The following is a 27,709-nucleotide window of genomic DNA, read 5'->3' as shown; positions in this document are numbered from 1 at the left end:
GGTGATGCTGAAATCACATTTAAAACCTTAGAAGGAAAGGATGTGAGGAGCCACTACTTTCCCCAGCAGGGGCGGGCCCTTTGCCGGTTTTTGTTCAGCAGTCTTCTGTTCGAGACCACCCACCCTCCTTTCTTTCCTGCTGCTACTGAGGCTACCCATGCTTAAAGAGAGGCAGATTCACATCTCTCAGAAACTCCCCACTTGATTTACACTTCTGACTCCTCCTCTCTCCTTCTTCAAGGTCAATGGTGAACGCGCGCACTCTGCCTGTGGCACCAGCTGAATGACCGTCACTGGCAATCCCTCCTCCTCTCCCCTCCCCTGGACCTGTCTCGCCCTTGGTGCCACTTCCAGCCCAATGGGCACAAACCCCAGCTGCCTTTAAAGGAAGTTTTCCATACGGAGAAATGCAAATACCCAAAACAAAACTTCTAAAAAAGGAACAGTGTTGAGACTTCTTCCAGTTTTCCAAGGAGCTCGTCCAGTTCCAGGATAGCACAGGGGCTGGACACGAAGAGGCGGAGCCCCCGCTCAAAGAGTGTGGTTGTGTGCTTCTTCCAAGCCCCAGAGCGGCGAGGGGAGCCAAAGTCCTTGCACAGAGGGTCTCCGCCCTTCCCGTTCCTTCGTTCTTCCTCACTCCCCTCCACGGTAGCTTCATTTGGTTCTTCAAAACTGGAGCTTGGCAACCAAATGCCTAGATGAAAAAAGGAAAAAATCAGAGCGGCCCACTGGAGTGGAACCAAGATGGAGAGCAGCCCAGCCTCGGCTGGGGAAAAGTACAGCTCAAACAGAGAACGGAGACCTGAAAAGCCAACGGCTCCCACCAACACGGCTGCCGGCTCAGGATGTGGCAACGGCCTTTGCTGCAGGGACCTGAGCGGCCTAGGACTTGGACGCTAAAAAAAGGTCCTAAAATAACTAATAAACATATTCCATCACATTGCCTAACCTCTCTCTCTCCTTTTCCCTCACCTTTTAATTTTCCACCCACTTCCTCCCCCCCCCCCCCACTCCTTTCCTGAGGCTTGTCTGCTGCAGGGACTAGAAAGTAAAAGAAAGAAAAAACTGAAGCCCTGGAGTAACCCCTGGTGAGCCGGCTAGAAAATGCTATAGGTCGTTGCAGCTTCTGGCTACCGAAGAGGAGTGATATATGATCACAAATGCCAACGCAGCTTCTACCTCCTGACTTAATGAGGGCACTGTCCCAACTGTTCTTCTGTCTGCTGACTCCAAGCACCCTGACATGAACTCCCCAGGTGACAGTACGCACAGACCAAGTGGCCCATTCAGAACTCCCAAATTAAAAGCAGGCTGACCAACAAGAAGTCATAAGGGCCGAATTTCACAAAATAGGGCCGTCCCCCTTCAGGAGTGGTACTTCCCTTTTCTCAAGGGGCCCCGAGGTCTGAATCTGGAGGGAGTAAGGCATGATGCTTACTCTCTGCCACAGGCAACAGTCCCGGTGTCACACAGAGCGAAGAGACCCTGGGAGCTCAGTTCAAGCCTTTGCCAATACACGACCGTCCCCCATACTCACGACAAATGGCTACCCCTGGCCTGTACCTTATCAGATCAAGCCCCTTCCCATCTCAGGGCCTTTATGCTTATTGGACCGCTTGCCCAGAATGCTCTGCTCCCAGATCCTCTTCTGACTCCTTGATATTCAGATCTCAGCTGAAAGGATACCTCCTCACAGGGGCCTTCCCTGATCATCCAAACCTAAGTACCACTCTCCCACCCCTAATCACTAAACTTCACCAAGTTTTATTCCTCGTAACAGTACAGTCAACTGAAATCAGCCTATTCACTTATTTACATGTTTGCTGTCTGTCTGTCTCTCCCTATGAGAATTGCAGCTCAGCGAGGTCAGGGCCAGGGACTATCCCGCACAGCACTTTTCCCAACCTACTTTGGGTACTCAACAAGTAGACAGATATCTGCTAAGTGCATAAACAAATGGGGGAACTCACTAACGCCTCTGGAAAACCATTCCACTTTTGGACCTCTCTGTTAAAACGGTTCTTCTAGGGGCACCTGGGTGGCTCAGTCAGTTAACCATCCGACTTTGGCTCAGGTCATGGTCTCACGGTTTGTGAGTTCGAGCCCCACATCGGGCTCTGAGCTGACAGCTCAGAGCCTGGAGCCTGCTTCAGATTCTGTGTCTCCCGGTTCTCCGCCTCTCCCCTGCTTGCACTCTGTCTCTTCTGTCTTTTCTCAAAAATAAACATAAAAAAACCCCAGTTCTTCTAAAGTTAGACTAGAGTCTAGCTCCTTATAACTTCCATTCACTGTGGTCCCTGGAGCCACACAGACTAAGTTGAACCACTCTTCCTTTGTATTTCTTTCAGCCATCAAGCCCCTCTCACCTCAGAACTTCTCTGCTCCGTGTTAATCATGTATTCCCCATATGATGAAGTTTGGAGCCCTCGGCCACCCCGAGCCCACCCCTGAACGTGCTGTGAGGGTTCCTCCCGAGGCACGGCGCCTACAGAAGCGGTGCCCTGACTAAAGGGTCCTAATTACTCCACCAGGGTGCCACCGTGCAGGTGCCGCCGTTCCCTCCTGCCTTCCCTTCCTAATCTCAACTGCAAAGCCACCAAGCAGAGAAATCCTCCCAGACATCGGAGCATTTCGATGTTGTAGGAATCGCTTCCGAGGGCGTACAACTTGCCTACAACTGAAGATACGACAAGAGACTGCACACCCAGACCAGGATGCTTTAAGTTAAAGCTACGCAGCCTCCCAGGGTCACCATTTCTTGATCACTCTCCTTTCATTCCTTCTCCTCTTGTTAATCTTTACTAGGCCAGCTCACATGCTTTCCACCAAGAGCACAGGCTCGGGGATGTCCACAGCTAAGAGGAGACACACAGCTGGGATCACCTTGGTCATGGCCCAGGAAAACCCGTGGGACATAAACGCCAGTCGTCACACTCTCCGGTTATAAAGACAGCAGAGAGCACGGGGAGATGATGGCTCCCTGGGTTCTAAGGCTGTCACTCTGCCGGTTTTTCCCCTCGTTTGCTCGGTGTGGGAGGGGGCACTGGGAACAGAGAAGGTTAGAGGGTAGCAGACGTAGTGGGTGCTTCAAGAGGACACTCTACGCAAAGGGGAAAGACGGGGGATCACTGCACCCTGCAGATCACCGGAACGTGAGATCCTGCAGGTAATCCACACCACCAAAATCACAACTCTCTGGCAATTTTGTTCCCTACTCATCCTTACCTTTCAATGCTCACGTGACTGCAATTTAAGAGACTAATTACCATTCATCTGCACAAACCAGTATTCCAAGGTATTTTATGGGGAGAATAAATGACTAGAAGTCAGTTAATGTAGTGACAGGAGAACAGCCACTTAGATAAATGAATTCCTTAGCTAATTCACTTACTCTTTTCAATAATTTACTTTTCAGTGGTCCGGATGGAAATCTAAGTAGAAGACTGAGCTTTTTTGCTCTCGCCCTCACATGCCAAGCCATGGCACATGGGAGTTCCCACTGAAGCACACACCTGTTGTAATTAAAGGCACGTCTGCCTCCCCTTTGATGAAGTTTCCTCCCCTTTGGTGTCCTGTTTTACACGTCATTTGTGCAACAGCAAGAAGAGTGGTCAAAGTATGAGAGAAGACCGCACGCTTAGTTACACTTGTGTGCCCTCCTCCTTATTTACATTCAGTGATTAGCTTGCATGCTGCTTGGCAAATACTCTTGAGACCTCTCATGTCTATCTGTTCTTCTCCCATTTGGCATATGTGCCCCCTGGACTCCATGACCAGATCTGGTAACTGCATGGGCAGATGCCTGGATCGAGAGTATACGCATGGGGTGTGGGGGAGGGGGGCGAGGCCCACGATGATAACTGTCCAGAAACACTTAGCCGGGCAGCGAGACAGAGAGCTCATACCCTTGGTGGCGACTAGCAGGGGGCCCCTCGCTACGTGGAGGGTTCAGCCTCTTGCTTCTGTTTGGAAATGAGCTGCGCTTCCTTTAGAGACAGGTACACCTCTTCCTGAGGATCATAGTAGTAGAACTTTCGGATATAAGAGATCAGAGGTCTGTGAACACAAGAGGGATACACGTAAAGTGTTACATACAAAGATCATAAACGAAAGGCCGCTTTTGTTCAATCCTTCCTTCTTCTTCAACCCCTGGATGGCTGAGACTACACAAAAAACTGTCGACCTAAGAAAATTCCCACTTTCTCACTTATTACAGTTCTGTCTCCCTCCCTCTTACCACCTCCACTCCACTCTGCATAGCGACTGCAGAAGGGAGGCTGACACACACGCACACACCTTCCTCCCTTCTGGCTGCCGGCTGACATTTCCAGAGTTGGGTGCTAAGACACGTGAGAAGTGAAAGGGCGACGCCTGTGAACACTGACGGCACGATCAGCTGGCGGGCCTCACTAACATTTACAACCAACCCTCCATTCCATTCCCGCCCCACCCCTAGAGACCCCACTTTACTTAGGCAGTGGGAGATCCGGGATGTGATCTATCCGGACGAGCTGTCGGATTCGGAATCTGCAAAGGTGCTGGAGGGATTTGACGTTGCTGAATCGAGACACCGGATAGAGCAGCTGGACTGGAGTTGGAGGCAGTCCTTTGGGAACGAAAACCAAGAGACATATTCAGAGGGAGCAATGCAGCTAACTACCACTGCCCTCGTGAAGAGAATCCAGGGAAGGGAAATGGGGCTTCTTTACAGTTCATATGTGCGTTCTGTGCAAAAGCTCCCTTCCACAAAGACCTGCTGATCTCCATTGTCAGAAGTATTACCGCTGTGTTTCACTCAAGGGACTCTACTCGCCCCCACCAAGGGCCCCCCGAGCATTACTCGTGACAGCTGACAGTTTTGCTCTTCAGAACAGCCCAATGCAAAGCGCCAAGCCACAGACTTGACTTGGAGCCAAGTGGCCAATCCCAGGCCCGAGGCTCTCAGTGAAGGGCAAGAATCAAAGCATCCCTCCTAGGAACGGGACGTACTTGCGCAGCACATCTAGCAGCATCCTGCACGGGACAACTGGGGCTGCTCAGAAGGGTCCCCAGCCGACTCCAGCTAAGAGGCTGGTAAGTAGAAGGCAATGGCTGGGATCAGAGTTTATAAGCCTATCACTCCTACCATTTACTTCAAATCAGGACAGGCAGGTTTAACCACCTCTTATTTCCCACACACACCGCCCCCCTCACCTCCTCCCACCCTTCTTGCTCCTGAAATTTTAGCCCGGGTGCAGGAACAGAAAAAAAAGAGGATGCTTTTAAAAGAGAAGCAACTACAGTAGCTTGGGCAGGGCTGGAGTCAGTAGTGCTCCGTGCCAGAGTGCCTGCTGACTGATGCCAGCCAGGCCCAAGGGGAGTCCCACACCCTGGTTTCGTCAGCATCAGCAGGCTTGGTGCTGGGGAGTTCCAACCCCCCTCGAGAGTCAATGCCACAGAACGGAGACCTCCAGAATGGCAGGAACATGGGCAATGGCTCAAGGGAGCAAAGAATATTCTGGTTCCAATACACAAGGGGCTACTGGAGGCCAATAAGCAAACTGCTCTCAGAAAGCAGCTCAGGTGCAAAGGCTTTGAAAGAATTCTTTTCTCAGTCACTGTCCTGTCAAAAGAAATTCTGTAGACACAACTTGTTGGAAAATAACACATCTACTGTTTTTGGAGTTCAATTTCAAACAGTTTTAAAATTTTGTTTGAAGGCATGAGAAGAAAAAATTAAAGCTTGTGGACTATCTCCCAAAGCCTTTTCGTGGTCATTGATAATGGACTTTCTGAAAAAGAAAAAAGTCCGAATACATATTCTGCTGTTACCACATGGGGCGCCTGGGTGGCTGAGTCGGTTGAGCACCCGACTTCGGCTCAGGTCCTGATCTCCTGGCTCATGAGTTTGAGCCCAACGTCCGGCTTTGCACTGATGGCACGGAGCCTATTTGGGATTCTCTCTCTCCCTCTCTCTCTGCCCCTCCCCTGCTCAGGCTCTCTCAAAATAAGTAAATAAATAACTTTAAAAAATTAATTTAAAAAAAGCACTTAACTCAGGGGTGCCCAGGGGGCTCAGTCGGTTAAGTGTTGGACTCATGACTTCGGTTCAGGTCATGATCTCATGGTTTGTGAGTTTGAGCCCCACGTCATCGGGCTCTGTGCTGACGGCACACAGCCTGCTTGGGATTCTCTGTCTCCTTCCCTCTCTGCCCCTCCCCCATTTGTTCTCTCTCTCTCTCTCTCAAAATAAATTAATGTTAAAAACATTTTTTTAAACTTCTAACTCAGGCGCCTGGGCAGCTCAGTCAGTTAGGCATCCGACTTTAGCTCAGGGGTTCCTACCCCGCGTCAGGCTCTCTGCTGTCGATCCCCTGTCCCCCTGTCTCTCTGCCCCTCCCCCTCTGGCACACACTGTCAAAAATAAACGTTAAAAAAAAATTTAACTCATTTAGTCATTAAAACTATACTTTGAGGCAGATATCACTATTATCCCCATTTCATATATGATGAAACTGAGGCCAGGCTTAGAGCACTCTCTCATGGCACAGAACCAACAAAGCTGGCCTGCCATGAACACCCGCTCTGAGGAAAAGCTGAGCCCACAGAACCTCAAAGGAAGGTTCTCCAGGAGTGTCTCCAGAGCAACTCTCCCTCTGTTGCCTCTCCCTCTGTTGTCTGACGGGGGCGCTGTCCAGGGCAGCCCCAAGCACTCTGATTCATGACCAGCTGCTCTCAGTCTTCTCCTTGCTCCTACCCCTTCAATCCTAGGGCTTATATTCTGAAGCACTGTAGCCCTCCTCCACCCACATGGTCAGTCGTCTCCTCTCACACGCTATTAAAAAAAAAAAAAAAATCACACATGGATTTCTCTCTTGAATATATTTAAACTCAAGTGGTTTTAAAATGGTATTGGGTTCAAAGGCCTCTTTGAATTTACCCTTTCTCTCTCTTGCATTTTAAAAATATTCTTTAGTGAATTAAACTATGGCAAACAGAAAGCTTTTGGGGATGGGTTATAATAACGCTAAATTCAACATGATGTTTCAGAGATAAAGGTAATTTATGTATCTAATTATTTATTCCCAAAGACACAGTACTATCAGACTTGTGGCTAAAGAGACCAGGATAATATGCAGCAAAAAAATTATCTGATTGTTTGCCTACTTGAATTTTAATGACCACATATACTTGCCTATTTAATTGTGTTACTTATAGCCGTAGGTTCACAAATAGCGATTTGAAACCTGTTAATTCTCTGATATTCCCTGGTGTCAACCTGACCATTTACTGTTTGCCCCCAAACACAGCAAACAACTGGAGCTCTTGCATCCAGAGCACGTTAAGGGAAGAGGTTAGAGATGGAAATAAATCCAAGACAAGACACCAGGTCAGCTGAAAGGGAAGGGACAAGATGGAACAGTGATCATCAGGAACTTTCCTCTGGTCCTTCCTACCAGGGGACCTGGGCTCCAATACAGTTTCCAGCCACTTCATTATTTTCTCTCCCCCTGCCCCCCCACCTCAAGGACCAGGTTAGGGGTGACAAGTCTCTCCCAAGTCTGAGCACCCCAACACCTAGGTCTTTCTGCCAAACCAAACTGTTTCCTGAAGACCAGAATTATCCAGCTCAAAATGTCAATAGTACTGGGAGGGGCACCTGAGGAGCTCAGTTAAGTGGCCAACTTCGGCGCAGGTCATGATTTCGCGGTTCCTGAGTTCGAGCCCCACACCAAGATCTCTGCTGTCAGCATGGAACCCACTTTGGAACCTCCGTCCCCCTCTCCTGCCTCTCCCGCGTGGATGTGCTTTCTCCTTCTCTCTCAAAAATAAATAAACATTTAAAAAAAAAAAGAAAAAAGAAATCCTGGGATACAGACCTGTCACTGAACAAACAATTATAAGATTAATGATGGTTACAAAAGAGAGACCTATTTCCTTAGAGTTGTGTAATTCAAAGCGTGATTAAAAAAACGAAAATTTGGGGAACCTGGGTGGCTCAGTCGGTTAGGCATCCAACTCTTGATTTCAGCTCAGGTCATGATCTCACTTCTGTGGGTTGAAGCCCCGCATTGGGCTCTGCATGGACAGTATGGAGGCTGCTTGGGATTCTGTCTCTTCCTCTTTCTCTACCACTCCCCCACTCATGTCGTCTTTCTCAAAATAAACAAACTTAAAAAAATTAAAAACAAAAACAAAAAAAAGGTATTGGGGTGCCTGGCTGGTTCAGTTGGTAGTGTGTGACTCCTGATCTCAGGGTTATAAATTCAAGCCCTACACTGGGTTGTAGAGATTACTTAAAAATAAAATCTTAATGGGGTGCTTGGCTGGCTCAGTCGGTTAAGCGTCCAACTCTTGATTTTGGCTCAGGTCATGATCTCAAAGTTGGGAGATCGAGCCCCACGTCAGGCTCTGTGCTGACAGCATGGAGCCTGTTTGGGATTCTCTCTCTCCCCCTCTCTCTCTCTGTCTCATCTCCCATCACTCGCTCGTGCACTTTGTCTCTCAAAATAAATAAACATTTAAAAATAAACTAAGGGGCACCTGGGTGGCTCAGTTAGCTAAGCGTCGGACTCTCGATTTTGGCTCAGGTGGTGATTTCACATTTCATGAGTTCAAGCCCTGCACTGGGCTCCGCGTTGGCAGCATGGAGCCTGCTTGGGATTCTCTGTTTCCCTCTCTCTGTCCCTCCCTGCTCATGATGACTTTCTCTCAAAAATAAATAAACATATAATATAATATAATATAATATAATATAATATAATATAATATAATATACAATAAAATAAAAATCTTTTTAAAAAAGATTTTCTTTTCATGTACTTCAGATGACAAAGATTCTCCCAACTAATAAAGATATGTTCCCTTTCAGTTTGGCTCGAACAGCATCAGGAGTTCTGTGTTAATCCAATCATAGTCTCTCTCTGAGACTGCTGCCCCGTAGTATAGGCATTTGGTTTATAACTGTGGAATGGACCAGACTGAGATGCAAACAGTGACCTCAGATCTGTGACAATCACGCCCCACTGTGCTAAAAACAGGTAAGGGGGAAAGCGACATCAGGTGCCATCATTTTTATTTTCACTAAGGGTCCCTCCCCTGATGTCAATTATTACAGTTGTTCTAATTTCCTTCCTTCTGCTCCTTACTTGCCACCATCCAGAACTTTCCCATTAGTCCTAGCTTTATGATTCCTAGGATCCCTAGCATCCCTTTATCACCAGCCCACATGCCCTGTTAGTGCAGCCAACTCAGAAAAACTTGACTTTGAATCCTGGCTCTGCAATTCACTGTACCTCAGATTCTTTTTTTTTTTTAATTTTTTTTTTAACGTTTTATTTTATTTTTGAGACAGAGAGAGACAGAGCATGAACGGGGGAGGAGCAGAGAGAGAGGGAAACACAGAATCTGAAACAGGCTCCAGGCTCTGAGCTGTCAGCACAGAGCCCGATGCGGGGCTCGAACTCACAGACCGTGAGATCATGACCTGAGCTGAAGTCGGACGCTTAACCGACCAAGCCACCCAGGCGCCCCTGTACCTCAGATTCTTAATCTGTGTGGAAGGATGGGAGGGAGGAAAGGGAGAAGGGATACTGTAGTATGCCTTTAAGATTTTGTAAGGGTTTGGGGCATCTGGGTGGCTCAGTCTATTGAGCATCCGACTTCGACTAAGGTCATGATCTCACAGTCCATGAGTTCGAGCCCCGCATCGGCCTCTGTGCTGACAGCTCAGAGCCTGGAGCCTGCTTCGGAGTCTGTCTCCCACCTCTCTCTCTGCCCCTCCCCCATTCATGCTCTGTCTTTCTCTGTCTCTCAAAAATAAATAAACATTAAAAAAAATTTTTTTTAATAAATAATAAAGGATCTTGTCATGGTTAAATGAAATAATACCTGGCCCCTTGTAGGCATTCAGTTATCATCATCCCAAAGTCTCAACAAATAGGCTCCTTTTAAAAACTACTGAGCTAAAATCCCTGGTGCCGGCTAAGAAAGCTCAACCCAAATGCTAATGACTACCTCTTCTTCACACCAAGTCCCTCACAGAATCAATCTCACAGAAAGTCTAGACGTTTACGACAGCAAAGGAGGACAGCAAACAATGGTAAAGAACACTGGCTTTGCCCTTTGTCCCAGTTGTTCTGAGAACGGTCACTTACAGTCTAGGAGCAAATACTACCTCTGCTTTGCCTTCTCAACTTGATTACGGTTTGAAGTGCAAACAGATATCCTATCTGCAGCCTTCCTCCTGGGTCCTAAAAAGACACCCTCCACTAATAAAAACACTGCTGTCTTCCCTGTAGTCTCCACAAATCCCAGCAAGCTCGCGTTTCACTTTGCTTGCTGTTAATCTGCCCCGTTAACGGAGTGGCGGCAAATACAGCGCACAGTCTGGAGTTAGTCGAGCCTGGGTTTGAACTCTGACTTCAGCACTCATCAGCTAAGTGACTTAGAGTAAGGAACTTCACTTTTGAGCCTCAGCCTCAGTTTCTTCACTGACAAAATGAAAATGGTCTTATCTATAAACGGACCAATCTATTAGGTTGTTGTAAGTAATCAGAGATGTTTAAATAAAGAATCTGACAAAATAACTGGCACACGATACGATACGTACTCAACAAACAGTAGCAGTTGTTCCAAGTTCTAGCCGCTTAGTTAACAATGGCAAGAATCTTAAAATTTCTGCAGACAGGGCACATTTGTAGAAGGAAACGAGCTATACCAGAGGAGTCCAACAAAGTCTCTCAATACTCTACAAGTAGATACATGCTCCAGACTTCAGAATCCTGTGCGAGGATTTCCCTGGTTTACCCATAAACACAGCTGCGTCTCTGCCCTTGTCAATCTCCGCCATGCCTTGTACTGAGTTTTACATGTGCTTCTGCCTTTATCTTCCTACCTGTCTCCCCTTTGAGGAAACGAGGTCTCTGAGGGTAGAGATGTTGCTTATTTTTGATAATGATAACCCCCAAAAGCCACAAACTCTTTTTTTATGAAGTTTGACTAGCAATTCTTTTTTTTTCTTTTTCTTTTTTTAAATTTATTTATTTTCAAGTTAGTTAACATACAACGTAGTCTTACTTTCAGGAGTAGAACTCAGTGATTCATCTCTTACATGTGACACCCAGGGCTCATCCCGAAAAGTGCCCTTAGTGCCCGTCACCCATTTAACCCAGCCCCGCAAAAGCCACAAACTTAAAAAAATTGCTAAAGAGTCAATTCCTGTAAGAAAGGATTCTAACTTTTCTCTTTAACCAAGTCAACTGCATGAGACCTAACTGTGTTGACAGCGCTGAGGCAAATATTAAATGAAGTGAGAATTAATACAGTTCGCACCCTGTCATGCCTTATTTAAATCACCAAGATTATAAAACACATTCCTATAACCTGGCTCAATCCTGTTACTGATGTTCTGCCTGAGGCTCCACTGGGAACCTCTTTTTAGAGCAATTTCTTGGCAGTCAGTGTGTTTAAGAATCTTAATTTGATTCACTGGGAATGTATAAAGTTCTCATTTTCGGTTCTGTTTGTAACTTACAAACTCCTCAATTAATATGCTTGTTTTGCTTTTCCCCAGCCCTATTACAGCAGGCTCTTTCAAACCATTCTTTCGGTAAAGTTTATTTAGATACCGCACTACTAAGTGGGCAGAAAGACTATGTGATCGCACTAGCAAGGATGGGAACTTCCCAGTGCACCCAGATGGAGAGACATCTTTATAGTCAATGCCAGTAGAGACAGGAGGCACAACAAAGACTACCTACTCTTTAATAGGAAGTTTAGCGCGGAAGGACAAAATCCACAGCAGACTGCCACTGAATTCAGCCTCCTTGATACTCAGCATTGGCTTTCTAGTGAATACTCTTGTAGCTTCCCTGTTCCCATAGAAATTGCCTGAGCAAGTTCTCACCTCTCTGCTTCACACGGAAGTGTGAGATCCCTGGTTCAAGGACAAGGAGACACCTCTGAATGTTAAATATTCATCATAAGACACCTGGACATCAGAGGCGGGATCCGTTTTCTCATTCATGTGGTCAAAAAAGCAAAGATTCCTTCTCAATATATTGGAGGATTAATGTTCAAGGGCAGGGGATTAACCTAACCACTAGACTCTAGGAAGAGTGGTTACCATAAGAGCCAGAAAGAAAACTTCAACGAAGTATGGCTTTTTCTGGGGAGAAGGGGGGGCACATTTTGGTACTGTACTGCATCATGACCATGTTAAATAATTAATGTAACTATAGCCTTACCCGGAACCCTGGATCTCAAGAAGTAGAGAAACTTCCCATTCTTGGAGTGCATGATGGCTCTCTTAATGAACTCCACCACTGATTGACAGCGATCCTCAAATTTAGGATGACACCACAGGCTGAAAGTTCCTGCCACGGAAAATTAAGGAGAGGTAAAAATGTAAAAACTTACTTTCAAAAGATCTGGGAAGTTACCTTGAATGTTTTAATAATTCTCAGTTCTGGGAGGGTAGTTTGTGGGCAAGCTGTCAGACAAAGGTCCTGAAGCCACCTGTTCCTGTTTGTTCCACAATTAATGGGAAGAAAAGATGTAGCCTCTAATAAGGTATTAGAATGCACACTAATCCTTAAATCATGGACCATAAGAAAAGACTGCCATAGCAAAAGCAAGTTTAAATGACATCCCCTCAAAAGATCTGTCTACCTGTCTTCAAGCATTCATGGAATAGTTGGGGAAAGAACGGAACAGCAGTTCTGCAAGTCTCATTCATTCATGTGTTAGGCACAAAAAGTCAAATTCTAGGTCTTCTTTAACTTCTAAAATCCCACTCCCGCCCCAAACATGTTCCAAAGATCCCACCCCAAATTCTAAAGTCCCCAAACCCAAAGAAAAAAACAAAAACCCAAGCACTAAGTGCAAAGAAGTCACCCACAAAAGGCACAGAATCACTCAAGAGAACTGCAGATTTGAGTCTCTCTAGCCACTCTTACAGTATCACTCAAAAAGATGAAGACAGATGCTCCATTGCAAACTGGCAACGGAAAGACCCACACGGCTTCTATTAAAAATTCCACTCATTCAAGAAAGAAAAGCCGCTTTGAACAAAAAGTAACTGGAGAACCATTTGAAAGTTCTCTCGTTACCGGCATCTCACCTATCAGGGACCTAGAGGTCAAGCATTTATTCATCATTCTCCTAGCCTAGTCATTCAGTATTTTCACAGATTTATAAAAATACTTCATTCTGAAATGCTCTATTTTGCATGTTGTTTTTCTGCTGGTCTGATTTTGGCTTTTAGGAGGGCACAGGCAGTCTATGCCACGGTTATCTAACTAATTCTCAGGTCTGTGGACCAAAATTCCTTTCTCCTTATGCATCTTCAAGGCAGAGGCGGCGACAGAGGAAACCATGGACAAAGCTATGCTGGCCTAACACGCTACCTTCCTGACTCGCGTGAGAAGCAAACCAGATAAACACAGCACAACATGGCCGAGAGCAGAAAAGACGTGGTGGTGGCGGAGAAGAGCATGAAAAAAAACTCTCGCTTTGAGATGCTGTGTCTAACAGCTCGTTTAATGTTGATCACGTGTGGGGACAGTGTGAGGGATAGGAGGGGCAAGTCCCTGAAACTCCCCAAAGTTCCCTACGCTCAGCAAATTTGTAACATATGCAGTTATTCTGACAAAGGATGGATTACCGTGTTACCCAGCCCCACCACCTGTGACCATCACAGGTTTCTGGCACATGTCAAACACAGCATGCCATGATGCAAAGCCAATTCCGACAGTGGTGCTGAACAAATCAGCTTCTAGATGTGACCGCAGCATGAGGCACAAGCAGACCACAAAGGTGGAGGCACCACTAGGGAGGAAGGCAGAGAGTCTAAAGCATGTTGACCCCGCAAAGTCTCTGAGTTCTGATGACTACATAGCTGACCAAAAGAAATTAACACCATGCTGCTTGGCAGGACGAGCGGATGTGACTATCAGGCAAAGAAATTCACTACAGAACAGTCACAGGGTGGACACTAAATTCTCCTCTTTGTGTATAGGATTTAATAGAAAGTCTCTCTAGATGTTAAGTTTAATTATGAATGAAGCTTGGGAGAATTTGTCTAGTGGTCCTAGATTATTTCTTCCCTCTGTCAAGAGAGTTTCACTGGCTTTGCTCTGTTCAGCAGTCTTGTGCAGGCCCTCCTATTTTGGAGACGAAATGCTGAGAATACTTCTAAATGGAACCCTTACCTTCCTCCCTACCCCCGCCAACATTTCTTCTAGTGACTGAAACCAGTACCCACAACAACATTCAACGGAGTATGAGATTCTCCTCCCTCTTCATAGTTCCACTTCTACAAATCCTTCCTATGACAAAGCCGGACAGCACAAGTAGAGGCAGGCAAAGGGGGAAGAAGGCTTTCTTCAAACAGCACCTCTTACCTCTGTAGTGTTCCATTCTCGTGTGGTGGGTGATACCCTGTGACCGGAAACTGAGGCTCAGGATATAACGAGGATCAGAGCTATCTCGTACCAGGAAAGAGCCATCTGGCTTCCCTTTCAGCTTCATCTCTGCATCTTCCCAGTTCATTGGTCCCCAGTACCAACCACACTACCAAAGATAAGAAGTGGTCAAGTGATTTACAGCACAGGGAAATGTTCAAGTTCTCAGCACAATCTATTTTACCACAGGAGAAGCCCCCTTCTTATCACTTCCTAAACATTTCGCTAGGCAAAAGCTAAGAGTGTCTTAACCATTAGCAACGAACGGCAGGCTCGTTGTTTCAGACCTCCAAAGTAACAGAAGAATAAGCCTACAATTGCATTACTGAAGCCCTCCGAAGAAGAGAAGCGGGAACTGGGTCAGTTAATCTATTGAAGTCAGCTTCAACTACGTAAACATTTCTCCACAACCTTTCTTACCACATTCAATATTTTTCCTCCAAGATTTAATTTTACAGCGTCTCTTATGGAATTGATCAGAGCAACACAATTGTTTTGGCGCTGTAAATACAGAGGCAAGATAACTACTCTTCCTCTAAAAATAATGAAAGGAGAGCCCAGTACAGAAGGGGAGTGGGAGAGGAGGCCAGCCGCCAGTCCCCAGGCACCACCCACCTTCTCCAACTCTCGAAGGCTGGCTGCAAAGCTGCTTGAGTCGGGCCGGTAGAGGGGACACTGGAGATGCTGGGGGGGCTGGCTGTGCAGGGATTCAGCTGCTCGGATGGGAGCGATCCGGGGAAATGCATCTGCAGGGCAAAAGGGTGATGGTCACTTGTTCCCTCCTTGCTCCCAACCACAAGCAGATCCTCCCCCCAAAACAGAGATGCTAACTGAAGAGGGGCAAGGCATTAGAAGCTAAGCTGGAAAGGGTGGAAGCCAAAGCAGTGGAAAAGAGCTGGATGGGCTGGAACAAAAAGCTGTGTGGGCTTGTGGAAGCTGTGAAGGATGGGTGGGGGCATTTTGCCCCAGGAGAGGGGGAGGGGGGCTGCTCACTAACCTGACTAAGGTGACTACTTCAGGGGCTTCACCAGCCTAGAGCGATTCCAGCTTCTCCCACCTCGAGGTGAAGCGCCGGTAAAGCAGCCTTGGAAATAGTGACTCGCTTACTTGCCCAGGAAGAAGAACCATTTTGCCAGGCAAGTAGAAAAGAATGCCGATTTCATTCATTTTACTCCGTGGGTACTGGAGGCTGGCAAAGCAGGTATGGGCTACTAAAGGCTTGGTACTTATTTACAAGGCTGCAGTAAACATTAAAAGCTTAGAAAAACCAGGGAACTTTGAAAACTTTAAACCTCCTCACCATCCCGAGATTAGGGAAGTTTCCCAAGTGAGATCTACTCAGAGATTGCAAACCAGTCTCAGCAACAAGGAGGGGAAAAATTCAATAGGCTTTTTATCCCTAGCAAAAGTCAGATTCACCTCCACAGGGAAAACGGGTCAGAAAAACCAGTTCTTGGCCTCAATTCCAAGGAGTTCTGGCCCAGCCAAGGGGATAAGATTTAAGCTTTCTCGTAAGTTCTGTTACTTCCATAAATAGACTTCTCCCATCCTTCAAGAGTACGTCACTTGGTACTCCCAACTTTTACAAGGCTTGCCTCTAAGCTAAGCTAACCTGGGGCATGGGGTGGAGGAGGCGGAGGTAGGGGGAAAGACTGCAGGGAAGACCCCATCGGAGCCACAAGGACAGATGTAGGCAGCGTCCCACTGATATCATCTAGAAGAGAGAACAGAAGCAAGAGGTTCAGAAATATGAGCACAGATGAGTGAGGTGAAGCACAGGAGAGGGAGAAGGATCATCAGGCTGCCCTCTGGAGCAAGATGGCCTGACCTTCACCCTGGCTTTTTGCACAGAGGGCAACAATCATCTTAACCTGGTTTCCTCTGTCGAAAGCAGAAAAGTAAGGATATCCCTAGAGCAGTCTACAAGCAGTAGATTCGGGGCCAGATAAATACAGATCTAATCAACACATGGACAGCAAATGTTACAGCATGCAGATAAGACACCCATTTAACTGCTCAGGGAGATGACAAGGGACAGGGAACATTTGGGTCATTATTAGAAGCTCAGGAGCTTGTTTGCTCCTTCTGGAAAAGAACAACAGGTCCCGAAAACTCACCCCCTCCCACTAAAGCAAGAAGGCAGAGAAGGTCAGAGACCATACCTAGGAGGCTGAGGCTTCTTCTCGGAGGAGGGGGGGGAGTTGGAGGGTGTGGAGAGGTCAGGCCCCGCTGAGAGATGTCCACGTCCACAAGCGACACAGTTTCACCTGAGGGATTCACGGAGCAAGCATGTTATGGAAGCACCTTGCCTGAAGCCGAGGCCGGAAGCGAAAAAAGGTAAAGGGCAAGCAAGAAAGGCTCGAGGTCCTCAGCTGTCAAAATCCCCAAAACCTAATGTTTCCCAGAGCTGGAATCACTCCCAAACACCTGAGCAGTCCATTTTAAATTCTATCATTTCTTAGGACAAAAACACGGGATTGACAGTAGAAAGGCCAACTAATTGTGGCTGCACCACTATGTAACCTTGAACGAGGGCTCTTTATTCAAATAGAGCCCACACCATTTATTTTTACAGACATGTATACCAATTTCTGCCTGAGGGAGCAAGGCAAGGAGCTTGTTAGAGGTCCAAATGGACATGGAAAGCAAGTGCCAGAAAAACATAAGAACAGCATGGTAAACTGAATCCAGATAAATGTCTCAATGTGAGCCCCAACTTCTTCTTAAATGGCTTTCCATATCTAGATTTTCCAGAATATTCACTCATAAGAGAACCAATCATTTCAGCTATCAACTAGCTCCTAACAAGCTGAGGCTACAAAGGCTGAAAAGTGCATTTACAATCTAAATGATGAATTACTTCCACAGTCAGCAAATCAGCTAAGCTCCATAGGAGCCTGATGGGGGTTGGCACATGGTTTCCCTTACTTCCAGCATAAGTTCTGTTCTCTGCCATATACACTCCTTCTTGCCACCCAACCCCATCTACCCTCTCTCCACTTCAGTCACCAGAGGGTAAAGGGTATTTTATTAACAAAGGCTGACAGCCAAATTTTGGTAGGTCTGACCTACGGGGCAGAATTTAAGATTTCTCTAATTTGGCCCTTAGGGTGTTATTTCCAACAATTTTTTTTTTCTCATTTGGGAGGCTGAACCCTTCAGCTAGAATTTTATTATTTCCCAGTTAAGAAAAATGAGGTAACCAGTATCTCCAAAAGGCCAAGAGCTGGGCTTTCAGAATCTAATACATGGTTTTTCACAAAGGTCTTGAGCACTAATTAAGATAAGCAGAAAAGCTCTGTAAGGGGTGGCTGGCTGGCTCAGTTGGTGGAGCATGTGACTCTTGATCTCAGGGTTGCGAGTTCAAGCCCCATGTTGGGTGTTGTGCTTACTTTTTAAAAAAAGAAAGAAAGAAAGAGGGGCTCCTGGGTGGCTCAGTTGGTTGAGCATCCGACTCTTGATTTCAGGTCAGGTCACGATCTCATGTTTTGTGATACCCCCAACCCCCGCACTGGGCTCTGCATGGACAGCACAGAGCCTGCTTGGGATTCTTGCTCTCCCTCTCTCTTTGCCCCTCCCCTGCTCACATGTACATGTGTTTTTTCTCTCTCTCTCTCAAAACAAATAAACATTTAGAAAGAAAGGAAGAAAAGAAAAAAGAAAAGCTGGGTTAAGCATCATCAGTGGAGGGGTGCCTGGGTGGCTCAGTCAGTTAAGCATCCGACCTCAGCTCAGGTCATGATCTCACGGTTCATGGGTTCAAGCCCCATGTCGGACTCTGTGCTGATGGCTCAGAGCCTGGAGCCTGCTTTGCATTGTCTCCTTCTCTTTGCCCCTCCCCCACTCACGCTCTGTCTCTGCCTCTCAAAAATGAGTAAAAGGTAAAGAAAAAATTTTTTGAAGTTGTTAAACGTCATCAGAAGTTCTTGGAAGCAGGAACCAAAATCATCACATGGCTTAGTAACTGAGAGCCGAGCAGCCCAGAGTAACACAGTAAGCCCAGACAAACATGTTTACTGAAGGGCCAGAGGTCTGGACAGTAGATATAGCATTTATATAAAATGTGTAATTCAAGAGAGATAAGGCTGGAGTTTTTTGTTTTTTTTTTTTTTAATTTCTTTTTTAACACTGATTTATTTTTGAGAGACAGGGTGAGACAGACCATGGGTGGGGGAGGGGAAGAGAGAGAGGGAGACACAGAACCCGAAACAGGCTCCAGGCTCCAAGCTGTCAGCACAGAGCCGACGTGGAGCTCAAACTCACGAACCGTGAGATCATGACCTGAGCTGAAGTCGGATGCTCAACTGACTGAGCCACCCAGGCGCCCCAATAAGGCTGTTTAAAAAACAGGAATACCAAACCTTAAAGTACAAATGTGGATAGGTGTTCCTTGCTTTAAAGAGGCAACACTGATTAATGAGAAAAACATGCTGCTACAAGATACGAATCTTTAATTCTGGGCTTGGGGTAAGAACAGTGGCCTCCTTCTCCACCTGTGCCTATTACAGACACCAGCACACTTGTTCTGGCAACTTGGGGCACTCCATGCAGTCATGGGGGTCCCACTAGCTTGCTTCTGGAAATGTCCATTCCTAAATCATAATTCTTCCAGGCATCTTTTTGAGGGATACCATCTCCAAAAGAGTTTGAAGTCAGGCCTTTCTGGTTAGTCCGCACTGAGGAGTACTCAGTTCCTGAGACTTCAGGCAGCGTGCTAAAGACTTTCTCGACAGCTTACTCAAGCAGGAGCTCTGTATGGGACTGATGTAACAAAAAGGCTCCCTATCTGAACAAGCTCCCCCACTAAAGAGAAGGCAGTTACCCAGAGAGATTCAGCCACTCTCCTACTTGAGCAACTGTGTTCCCTGCTGCAAGAGGAAAGACTTAAATTAGACGTGATGAAGAATTCTAACAGCTGCAAGAACTCCTGGCCCCTAAAATGGGTAAGACAAGAGTTCACGTAATCCCCTTTGCCCAAAGTCCTTAAAAATAGACCAGATAATCGTGGATCATGTTTATTAGAGAATCCATGAACTCCCTTGGAAGCAGGGACAGGAATTGTACGCCTTCTAGAGAGTCCTTTATGCACTGTGAGCCTATAAATTTGCAATTCCTACTTTTAATTTATATGTGATGACCCTGAACTAAGCACTGCATAACTGCCAGGGCCACCTAATTACCAGTAAGCAGTCTCTATCTCAAACAATAAAGCATCCAAAGTCAAGAACACATTCCACACCATAAAAATAGCCTCACCCCAAACCCAGCGGGTATGGAATGAAGACAGTGACTGTAGACATGCCTGAAGCTCCCGCCGTGATGCATCTGCAGGTGTTTCCTGACAGGTCTCAGAACACTTCTGCTTTCAGATGTCAGAAGAAAAAGAAAGAGATCACCCTTACCTGTGAACAGCGGGCTGAAGGAGACCGGAGAAAAGGCACTTTGAGTTCTTGTCAACCTGGGTTTCCTAGGGGGTGAGAAAGCACACAGAGAGAGAATAATGGAGGGTGGGGGGAAATGAACACACATGCATTTAAATCACTACAACACTCAATTCCAGAGGTACTGAAAAACAAAAAGCAAATCCTGGTCACTGTCAGCCACACTTTTGTAATAAAGCCTAACATTTAAAGGGGGAGAATGAAACAAGGCAATTTCTAAACAGCTTTGGCTACAAAATTCAGCCTACAAAGCAATGAGAAATCCCTCTGGATGTCTCCACACCCAGCGTATTACAAGAGTAAAACACCTTGGGTGGTAATTAGCAAGTCCATTTCTAGAGGAGGGAAGTCAGAGGCAGGGTTGATTTTCACAAGGAAGCAAGAAAAAGGCTCTTGACCTGAACAGGTGCCATCTCAGAGCAAAAGTTTTCCCTGTGGCCCTGCCCCAACATGCAGGAGGCCCCCCAGGGAAGCAGGGAAGAGACCTGGCCTTGAGAAGAGCACTACAACAAGCACAAATGTCCCCGAGCTGTGGGGCAGAGCCACCAGCTAACAAGGGGGTGCCCTCGGGTCAGGGGCTCTGCCTGGCACCCAAAGAAATGGCCCCTTCCCCTCCCTGAGCTGCCCGTCACACAGCTCCCCCCAGGGCTTCTGGATGCTGCTCCAGGGACCCCGCTGGAAAACCCTGGGACAAGAGGCACCAAAGTAACTTCACTTTGTACCAATTTCAACTGGCTTTTCAGGGAGAAATGAAAGAAATCCAAAAGACTCTGACAAAGACTTTCTGGAAAGAAATGTGCTAAGCTCAAAAAACTCCCCTCAGGATGACTGAATTGACGACAAGGGAAAGAACTTGCCGAAATGATAAAAATATGCTATATCTGGACTGTGGCAGAGGTTATGTGACTGAATACACTTGTCAAAATTAATAGAACGAGACGCCTAAAAAAGGTGAATTTTAGATGGCCATAAATTACACCTCAACAAATCAGACTTTAAAAAAAAAAAAAAAATCCCATGAACTGAGTGCCTGCCTCTAGGCCTTACACCTGGCTCACCTTCCAAAATTAACTCTACCCAAAGGACTAAATAAAACTTCAAATGCACCATAGAGGAGAAGCATAGGAAGTCCAAAATAGAAACCCTACTTAAAATTATTTGACTTCGGAAGATCTTTGCGCGTTTGTTTTAGCACAGATGCCCAAGCTTCTCAAGACTCACTTCAAACAAAATTTCAAAAGCGTCTCGTGAAGACCTTCCTCAGAAACAGCCAAGACGCTGGATTCTTATCTCACACTCCCCTGCATCTTCTTCCGTGCTGAGGCTTCTCATCTGATGATGGCGCGCACCGCGCCTGCCCCACCCAAGGCGCGCACAGGAGAGATGGCCGCATCCAAACGAGACACAGCCAGCCACACACGGTCCTCTGTTTGTACAAGTTGCTCATGACAAGCTGCAGCTTAGTTCCAACACTCCAGAGGGCTGCAATGGAAAGTTAATTTCCACTGGACATGAACTTTGAGACTGAAGAGCTTCCAAGCTGATTTTTATGTGATAACTTGTGGGTCCAACGTTAAACTCAGCAAGTAGAAACCTACAGCACTGGCCTCTCAAAGGGTTCGCACCTCAGCCATTTGGCCGTTTGCCTCTTTTCAAAGGAAGCTGCATTACTCTGCCATCTGCCCGTGCTGGGGACGCGCCTCTTCGGTGCCAAGCACTGAAGAACGGCAGTACCCAAATGCCCACATCTTGCGGGGGCCTTCTCACTCCAGCTCATCTTCTCCCCCACCCCCGGCATTGTGAAGGAGAAAACCATAGTTTCTAGGATCTAGAAAAAGAAATACGTATGAATCTGAACACAGCCAGAGCCAGTTGAGAGCCCTGGGATGGCTTATTCTGGCAAATAAGGGGGCCGCAGGGCTGGAAGCTTGAAGAGGGAGAAGGTTTAGGAGGCTGAAAGGCTAATAATAAAAATGAGTGCTTCCTTCTTTCTTTGGGTGGAAACGGTCTAACAGTCTAAGGCAGTTTCTGTCTCAGGGATCCTGAGAGCATTCTAATGGCAGTCATTCATGAAAAGACCAATCTAGACAACTATAAAAAACAAAGCAAGGGAACGATTAGCATAAAATTGAGGATGGTGGTTATGCGGGGGGAGGGAAGAGATGTAATCAGGAAGCAACACACAGGGGTCTTCAAAGATACTGATAACATTCTATTTGCTGAGCTTAGCGGTGGGTACCCAAGTATGCAATTCATTATTATTATAGTACATGCATTTTATGTGTCTTTTGTATATATGAAGCATTTAAAATGGGAAAAGCCCGTCTAAGCTGGATGTGCTGTTTTTGGAAAGCAACACAAATGATTCAGGTCCAGTAACATTTTTAACTAAACCCTTCTATACTACATTCCTGTGTTATTTGCTTCCTCCCCAGGTCACCCTGATAAGCATTAGGGTGTCAAGTTAAGTCATCATAACTTTGCCAGTGGGCCACTTGCATCTTAGCAGCAGAAAGACTTGAGGGGTAGGGTGGGGTAGGATTTGGTGGGCTATACCTCAGGTGGCAGAAAAGCACAGGGGCAGCAGAAGACCTTAGGCAAAGGTCTTCTTTGGGGCTAGCAGTCCTTTGTGTCAGCTACGCATGGCTTGTGCTACAGAAAACAAAGAGAAGGCCTCTGTCCATTTCCACTCTGCAAATTACTAATTGTACAGCAACAGATCTGTGGGATAAAATGAGTTAAAAGCATTAGGCTAGATGGGGCCGACAACACATTGATAAAACCACTGGCCACTTCTCAAATTCCCTGAAACCTAAAATATGAACAACGCAAGAATAATGTCCTCCCTCTCTTGTCCATGAATCCCCTCCACTGGTGTCCTAAGACTCCAACATGTCCTTTTCTACAGTAACTCCCAAACTAGGATGTCCAAATTTCAGGTTTTGTGGCCACAATTTACCTCTGCCCCTGCTAAAGCACACAGTGCCAAGTCAGCCAGCCTGTGCCATTTCCAACACGTCATAAGCCAGTGTCTGTTCATGTGCTACAGGCACAAAAACCATGTGTTCATTTTTACTTCCAATACACAGACATCTGTGCAGCAAGGTCAGATCCAAAACTCCATCATAAACCAAGAACCTATGGAGGGAACTTCCAGGGGGAAAGCCAAGAGACGTAGTCCAAGATCTAAAACCTTAGAATATTAGCGGGGAAAATGTCAAGGAGTGAAAGACATGGGTCCAAGTGGACAGAGATTTCTGAAGCTAGGTTGCTCATTCTGAAAGAGAGATGCCAACCACAGCCGCTTGGTGAAAAATAGTTGAAAAGATCAACGGAGTATTGACCCAAAACCCAAACATAAAGTCAGAACTTCCTCAGCACACACCATAAAATCATTTTGCTCTCAGCATGTCATGTTATTTCTCAGAAAGACCCCCTTAGACCCGAAGACCCAAGGAAACAGAAAAGGCTTTCCAATGTCTCCTCACATCTCAGGTCTGTCCACGACAGCAGGGCCCCAAACTGATGCCAAGGCAGGCTGCCTCTCTTTCCAGAACCGTATCTTTTTTCCAAACAAATAGACAGCAAACCACTACATAACCGTTCTGCATTTTTCCACCTCACAACTCTCAAAACTGCCAGTAATAGCCTCAACTGTTAACTCACAAAAGACAAACCTTGAAAAATGAACAAGGTACCCATTTCCAACCATGTGTGTATTCCGTGATGATTTGAAAAGGTTAGAGCGAATGCTACTCTTTACCAAATACAAAGGAAGACAATCAGCTCAACATATGTGAAACAGACAAGGGAACTTCACTGGTTTTCCTGAAATAGCAATTCTATATCACACCAAGGCCCACAGGCATCAAGCCCAGCTCTTTGAATTCCAACATATGTGTGTTACAAGGCCTCGCCCAGTTCTCCAGAACAGAAACCTGATTAGTTGCTGGGCCCATTTCTTCCTTCACTTGAAAAGAGTTCTCTAAGCTAATTCATACGAGACTTAAGACTCAGTATACCCAGGCAGGTCCACTTAGCAGACTCTAAAGAACCTAAAAGGAACTAAAGGTTTGTTTCATGTTAAAATATGGAAACTCTTAAGGCTTATAAAATGACTATAGGAAGTACTTCCTAGCGACAGCTGTGGGAACGGTAGGTGTGAAGAAGGGCACAGAGAATCATACCCAGAGGTTACTGAAAAGCCCCAAATGATACAGCAGAGACCGCAGAGACTCATAATTAACTCCAACCAACAATAAGGAGGGAGGCATATACCTTCTGGCAAAAGACTGACATTTCTCACAGCCTCCAGGTCCCTACCAATCAAAACAAGAGAACAAACTAAAATTCCAAACTCATCCTTCTTCCCAACAGGGCGGACTTACTTAGGAGGTGCAGATCCATAGAAATCACACAACTACCCTGGCCAGACTTACCAAGTTTCTCACAGCTGCGAGGCTGCCAACAAGACTGGCACGTAGTAAGCTGTGGAAAAGCTAACAAGCAAATCTAACGGCACCAAATCCTAAGCATTAGGAAAAAAAAAAAAACTACCAGTTCAATCTTATTACTTCTCCAAAGGCACAAAATATTCCATCTCAATTTCTCTTGTCTTCAGTCTGTTCCTACAGGGACAGGGACAAGACAAGAATCACTCCCATTTTACAGATGGAAAAAAAGAGGAAGCATGAAGACGACAAAATTGGCCTACATTCCCCAGCTGATGTTGGAGTTGGAAGGGGAATCCAGATGTTCCTGTTGTTCTCTGTACAACATGCTGCCTCCTAATAGCAGTCAACCAACTGTTCATACACAAATACCTAGCTCTTCTCCAATTCATCAGAAAAAGCCCTTGGACCAAAAAATGTAATTCTCCAGTGCCCTGAACTAAGCTTCTTTGCAGAGCTCCAGCCCAATTTGCTCTGCAGCAGAAATCTGTATTGTGCTTAGTGTGAGGGTTGGTAACAGAGCAGCCAATGACCATTAAATTCTGCTTCCAAAGGCAAAAAACCGTATAATGTTATATGCCTTTTCCTCTTCCTAATCTATTAGACGTAGCAGTCAATTTCACGCCACACCTCATATTTGGCGTCTCTGGAATCTTAGACCAAGTCCTGGTCAATATGGAACAAAGACAAGACAAACCACAAGAAAATTAGCCGTCCATCCTATGTCATTACCCACAGCTTCAATCCTGCCCTCCCCCAACCTGATGAAAATTTCACCTATGCTGGTAAGTGGAGCATCGAATGCAGAGCCTACTACAAAAAAAGCTGTTCCGGCAGCCACACATTTTTCAAGACCTGAGCTCCCAGCCTAAGTTCATTGGGAAGCAAATGGCAGAAATACAGGTCTACCTGAGGAGGCAACACACATCAACCTACTGATTTCTTTAGGCAGTCTGGGTTTGGTCTGATCCCCAAGATGAGCCCCGGCACAGCTGGTCAAAAAGGGCAGCAAAGTCAAAACTGGCCCCACACTTTCCTCCTGGGGTACCCGAACTCCGGTGAAAGGACAAGTCCATGGATGAGTGGTTCCCAGTCCAGGTCATACTTCAGGGTCAAGTGGGAAACTCTGCAGAAATTCAAAATTCTTGGGCCCTCAGACAGACTGATCTTTGCCCAAAGTTCTCCCACGTGATTCTGGTGCACAGTCAAGTTCTCAAATTTATGGGTCTACCTGTTCTTCAGCCTTGGGTTGTGGTTGCCCGTGTGTCTCAAGAATCCATCATATGAGCTGCACCAAAACCAATTCCAATCTTTGTAAGAACCCACTCGGCAGTGCAAACCACAATGGCAGTTACCACAAGTCTCACTTCTCGAGACAAAAGTTGACAGCTTTCTAAACCCATATGCACACCCAACACTGGTTGCCACAGTGCTGTCCGTCCTTCAGAAATGCAGAGGAAGAAAAAAAAAAATCAACATCTAAGTCTGGAATTTTCATCACTTGGCCTAGAACTCAGGCACCCATGTCTATACCTTACACTTAGAATACTCACATGGGCTCGAGAGCAAACTATTTTCTATTCTCACAATGTGTCCGCACACAGGCTTGAGATACCAAGTACATCGAAGGGACCCCCCAGGAAAACATTAAAATTTTGAGTAGAGGGGCACCTGGCTGGCCCGGTAGGAAAAGTGGGCCGCTCCTGATCTCAGGGTTTGTGAGTTCCAGCCACACGTTGGGTGTAGAGATAACTTAAATAAATAAAACTTTAAATAAAAAATAAATTTGGAACAGAGATGCCCAAACAATTGCTGGCCTACAACTGCACAAGTGTGTCACATCATTTGTATGATTGAGTGTGAAAACGGTGGGGGTGCTGGTGCACGGAAAGAATAGTAAGCAAGGTGGTTACAACACCAACTTTTTGCCCCAAAGACCAATCATTTCCAGCAACCTCCTTACCAAGAGTAATGGTAGACAGACACCTTGGAAAACTTTAAAATCCAGGCCAGGGTGGGGGTGGGGGGCTGGTTTCAAATCATCTCCCAACAGGAGAGACGCTAACCAGCTGAGGAGTGTCACCGGAGTGGACCCTTGGAATGAAAGCTGTTCCCACAATTAGAGCTCTGACCTTATGGGCGAGGTCACCACCTTTAGCCCCAAGTCTCTGCCTCTTTAGGAAAAGCATATCGTTAAGAATGGTAAGGATCTTGTTCGCAGAATGAAAGGGAAATGAAACAAGAAAAGAAGTTTGTCGGCCAGCACCCCCCAACCAGTCTCACCTCCCCGCGTCCAGCTCCCGGCCCGAGGAGCCTCCCATGTCCGTCAGGCTCGCAGCTGAAGCAGCCAGCTCTCCAGAAGGCCTCTTGCCGGCCCCATCCCCACCTCCGGAGCCGCCGTTGCAGCTCTTCGTGCGAAAGAGGCGACTGAGACGGATTTTGAGGGAGCCCTTCCGAGAAGGGCCCGCGAGTGGCCGGAGGGGCCCGGGAGGAGGCGGGGGCGGGGGCGGTTGCTGCTGCTCCCCTCTACTGAAGCGCCCTGGGGGGACCAAGTCCTGCATCGGGAAGGGCACCGGGGGCAATTCAGGACCCGGGGGTTGCAGCAGAAGCCGGCCTCCCCCTCCTCCTCCGCGGCCCGGGCTGCTGAGCTCCTCTTCCGAGCAGCTGTTCGTCTCCAGGCTCTCGGCCTCCGACTCCAAGCCTTCCAAGACCAGCAGCGCGTCGCTCGTTTCCGTGGGGTCCTCCCCGGCCTGCGGGGCGGCAGCAGGGGGCTGGGGCTGCGGAGGGGGCGGCTGCGGGGGGCACGGGCACGGGCAGCAACCCGCACCGACCGTCTTGACCCCCGGCCCCGCCGGCTGCCCGAGCCCCAGAGCCGCCAACTGCGCCTCCAGTCCAGCCGCCGGACCCCAGGTCCGCTCGAGCGCCAACCCCGGCGGCAGGGCCTTGGGGTCCAGGGCACAGCGGTGCCGGGGACACAGCAGTTCTGAGGGTCCCGGCTCTGGGGCCGCCTCCGCGTCCTCCTCCTCCGGCGGCCGACCCACGTTGCGGAACACCATCAGCTGCGGCGGCCGGGAGCCCCGCGGACCGGGCCGCGCGAGGAAGGGTGGCGGCGGGGGGCCATGGCCCGGGGGCGGCGGCGGCGGGCCTGGCTCGGGGGCCGCCTCTCCATAGCCGAGCAGGCGGCTCAGGACGCGGTACGAAGCGGCCGCCGCCGCCGCCTCGCCATCCCGGAGCTCGGCCCCCTGCATCGGGGAGAGGGAGGGAGGGCGGGCGGCTGGGAGCCGGGCTGGGGTGGGGACTAGGCCGGGCCCCGCCGGAGCCCCGCCCGCCGCGGCCCCCGGAGCGACAGCGCTAACGGCCGCCGCGGCCTCTG

General features: G+C 47.4%; 1 protein-coding gene across 2 annotated transcripts; it reads right to left on the bottom strand.

Moving 5' to 3' along the window:
* On the bottom strand, positions 1 to 27,709 carry SOCS7 (suppressor of cytokine signaling 7). Of its 2 annotated transcripts, XM_042915096.1 has the most exons (10): positions 26,620 to 27,709; positions 19,847 to 19,911; positions 16,607 to 16,711; positions 16,057 to 16,158; positions 15,060 to 15,190; positions 14,385 to 14,553; positions 12,228 to 12,356; positions 4,471 to 4,606; positions 3,906 to 4,056; positions 1 to 694 (listed from the first exon to the last, which is right to left on the bottom strand). In XM_042915096.1, exons 1-9 carry the CDS (start codon positions 27,582 to 27,584, stop codon positions 3,936 to 3,938), a joined length of 1,923 nt encoding a protein of 640 aa, XP_042771030.1. In that variant the 5' UTR covers positions 27,585 to 27,709; the 3' UTR covers positions 1 to 694; positions 3,906 to 3,935. The 2 variants fall into 2 exon arrangements, with proteins under 2 accessions (XP_042771030.1, XP_042771031.1); XM_042915097.1 differs by lacking the exon at positions 16,057 to 16,158 and having other exon boundaries at positions 26,620 to 27,704.

The sequence above is a fragment of the Panthera leo genome, chromosome E1, assembly GCF_018350215.1.
Source record: "Panthera leo isolate Ple1 chromosome E1, P.leo_Ple1_pat1.1, whole genome shotgun sequence".
NCBI classification, from domain to species: Eukaryota; Metazoa; Chordata; class Mammalia; order Carnivora; family Felidae; genus Panthera; species Panthera leo.
The sequence above is the reverse complement of the archived record's forward strand: the minus strand, read 5'-3'. Positions and strand labels throughout refer to the sequence as shown.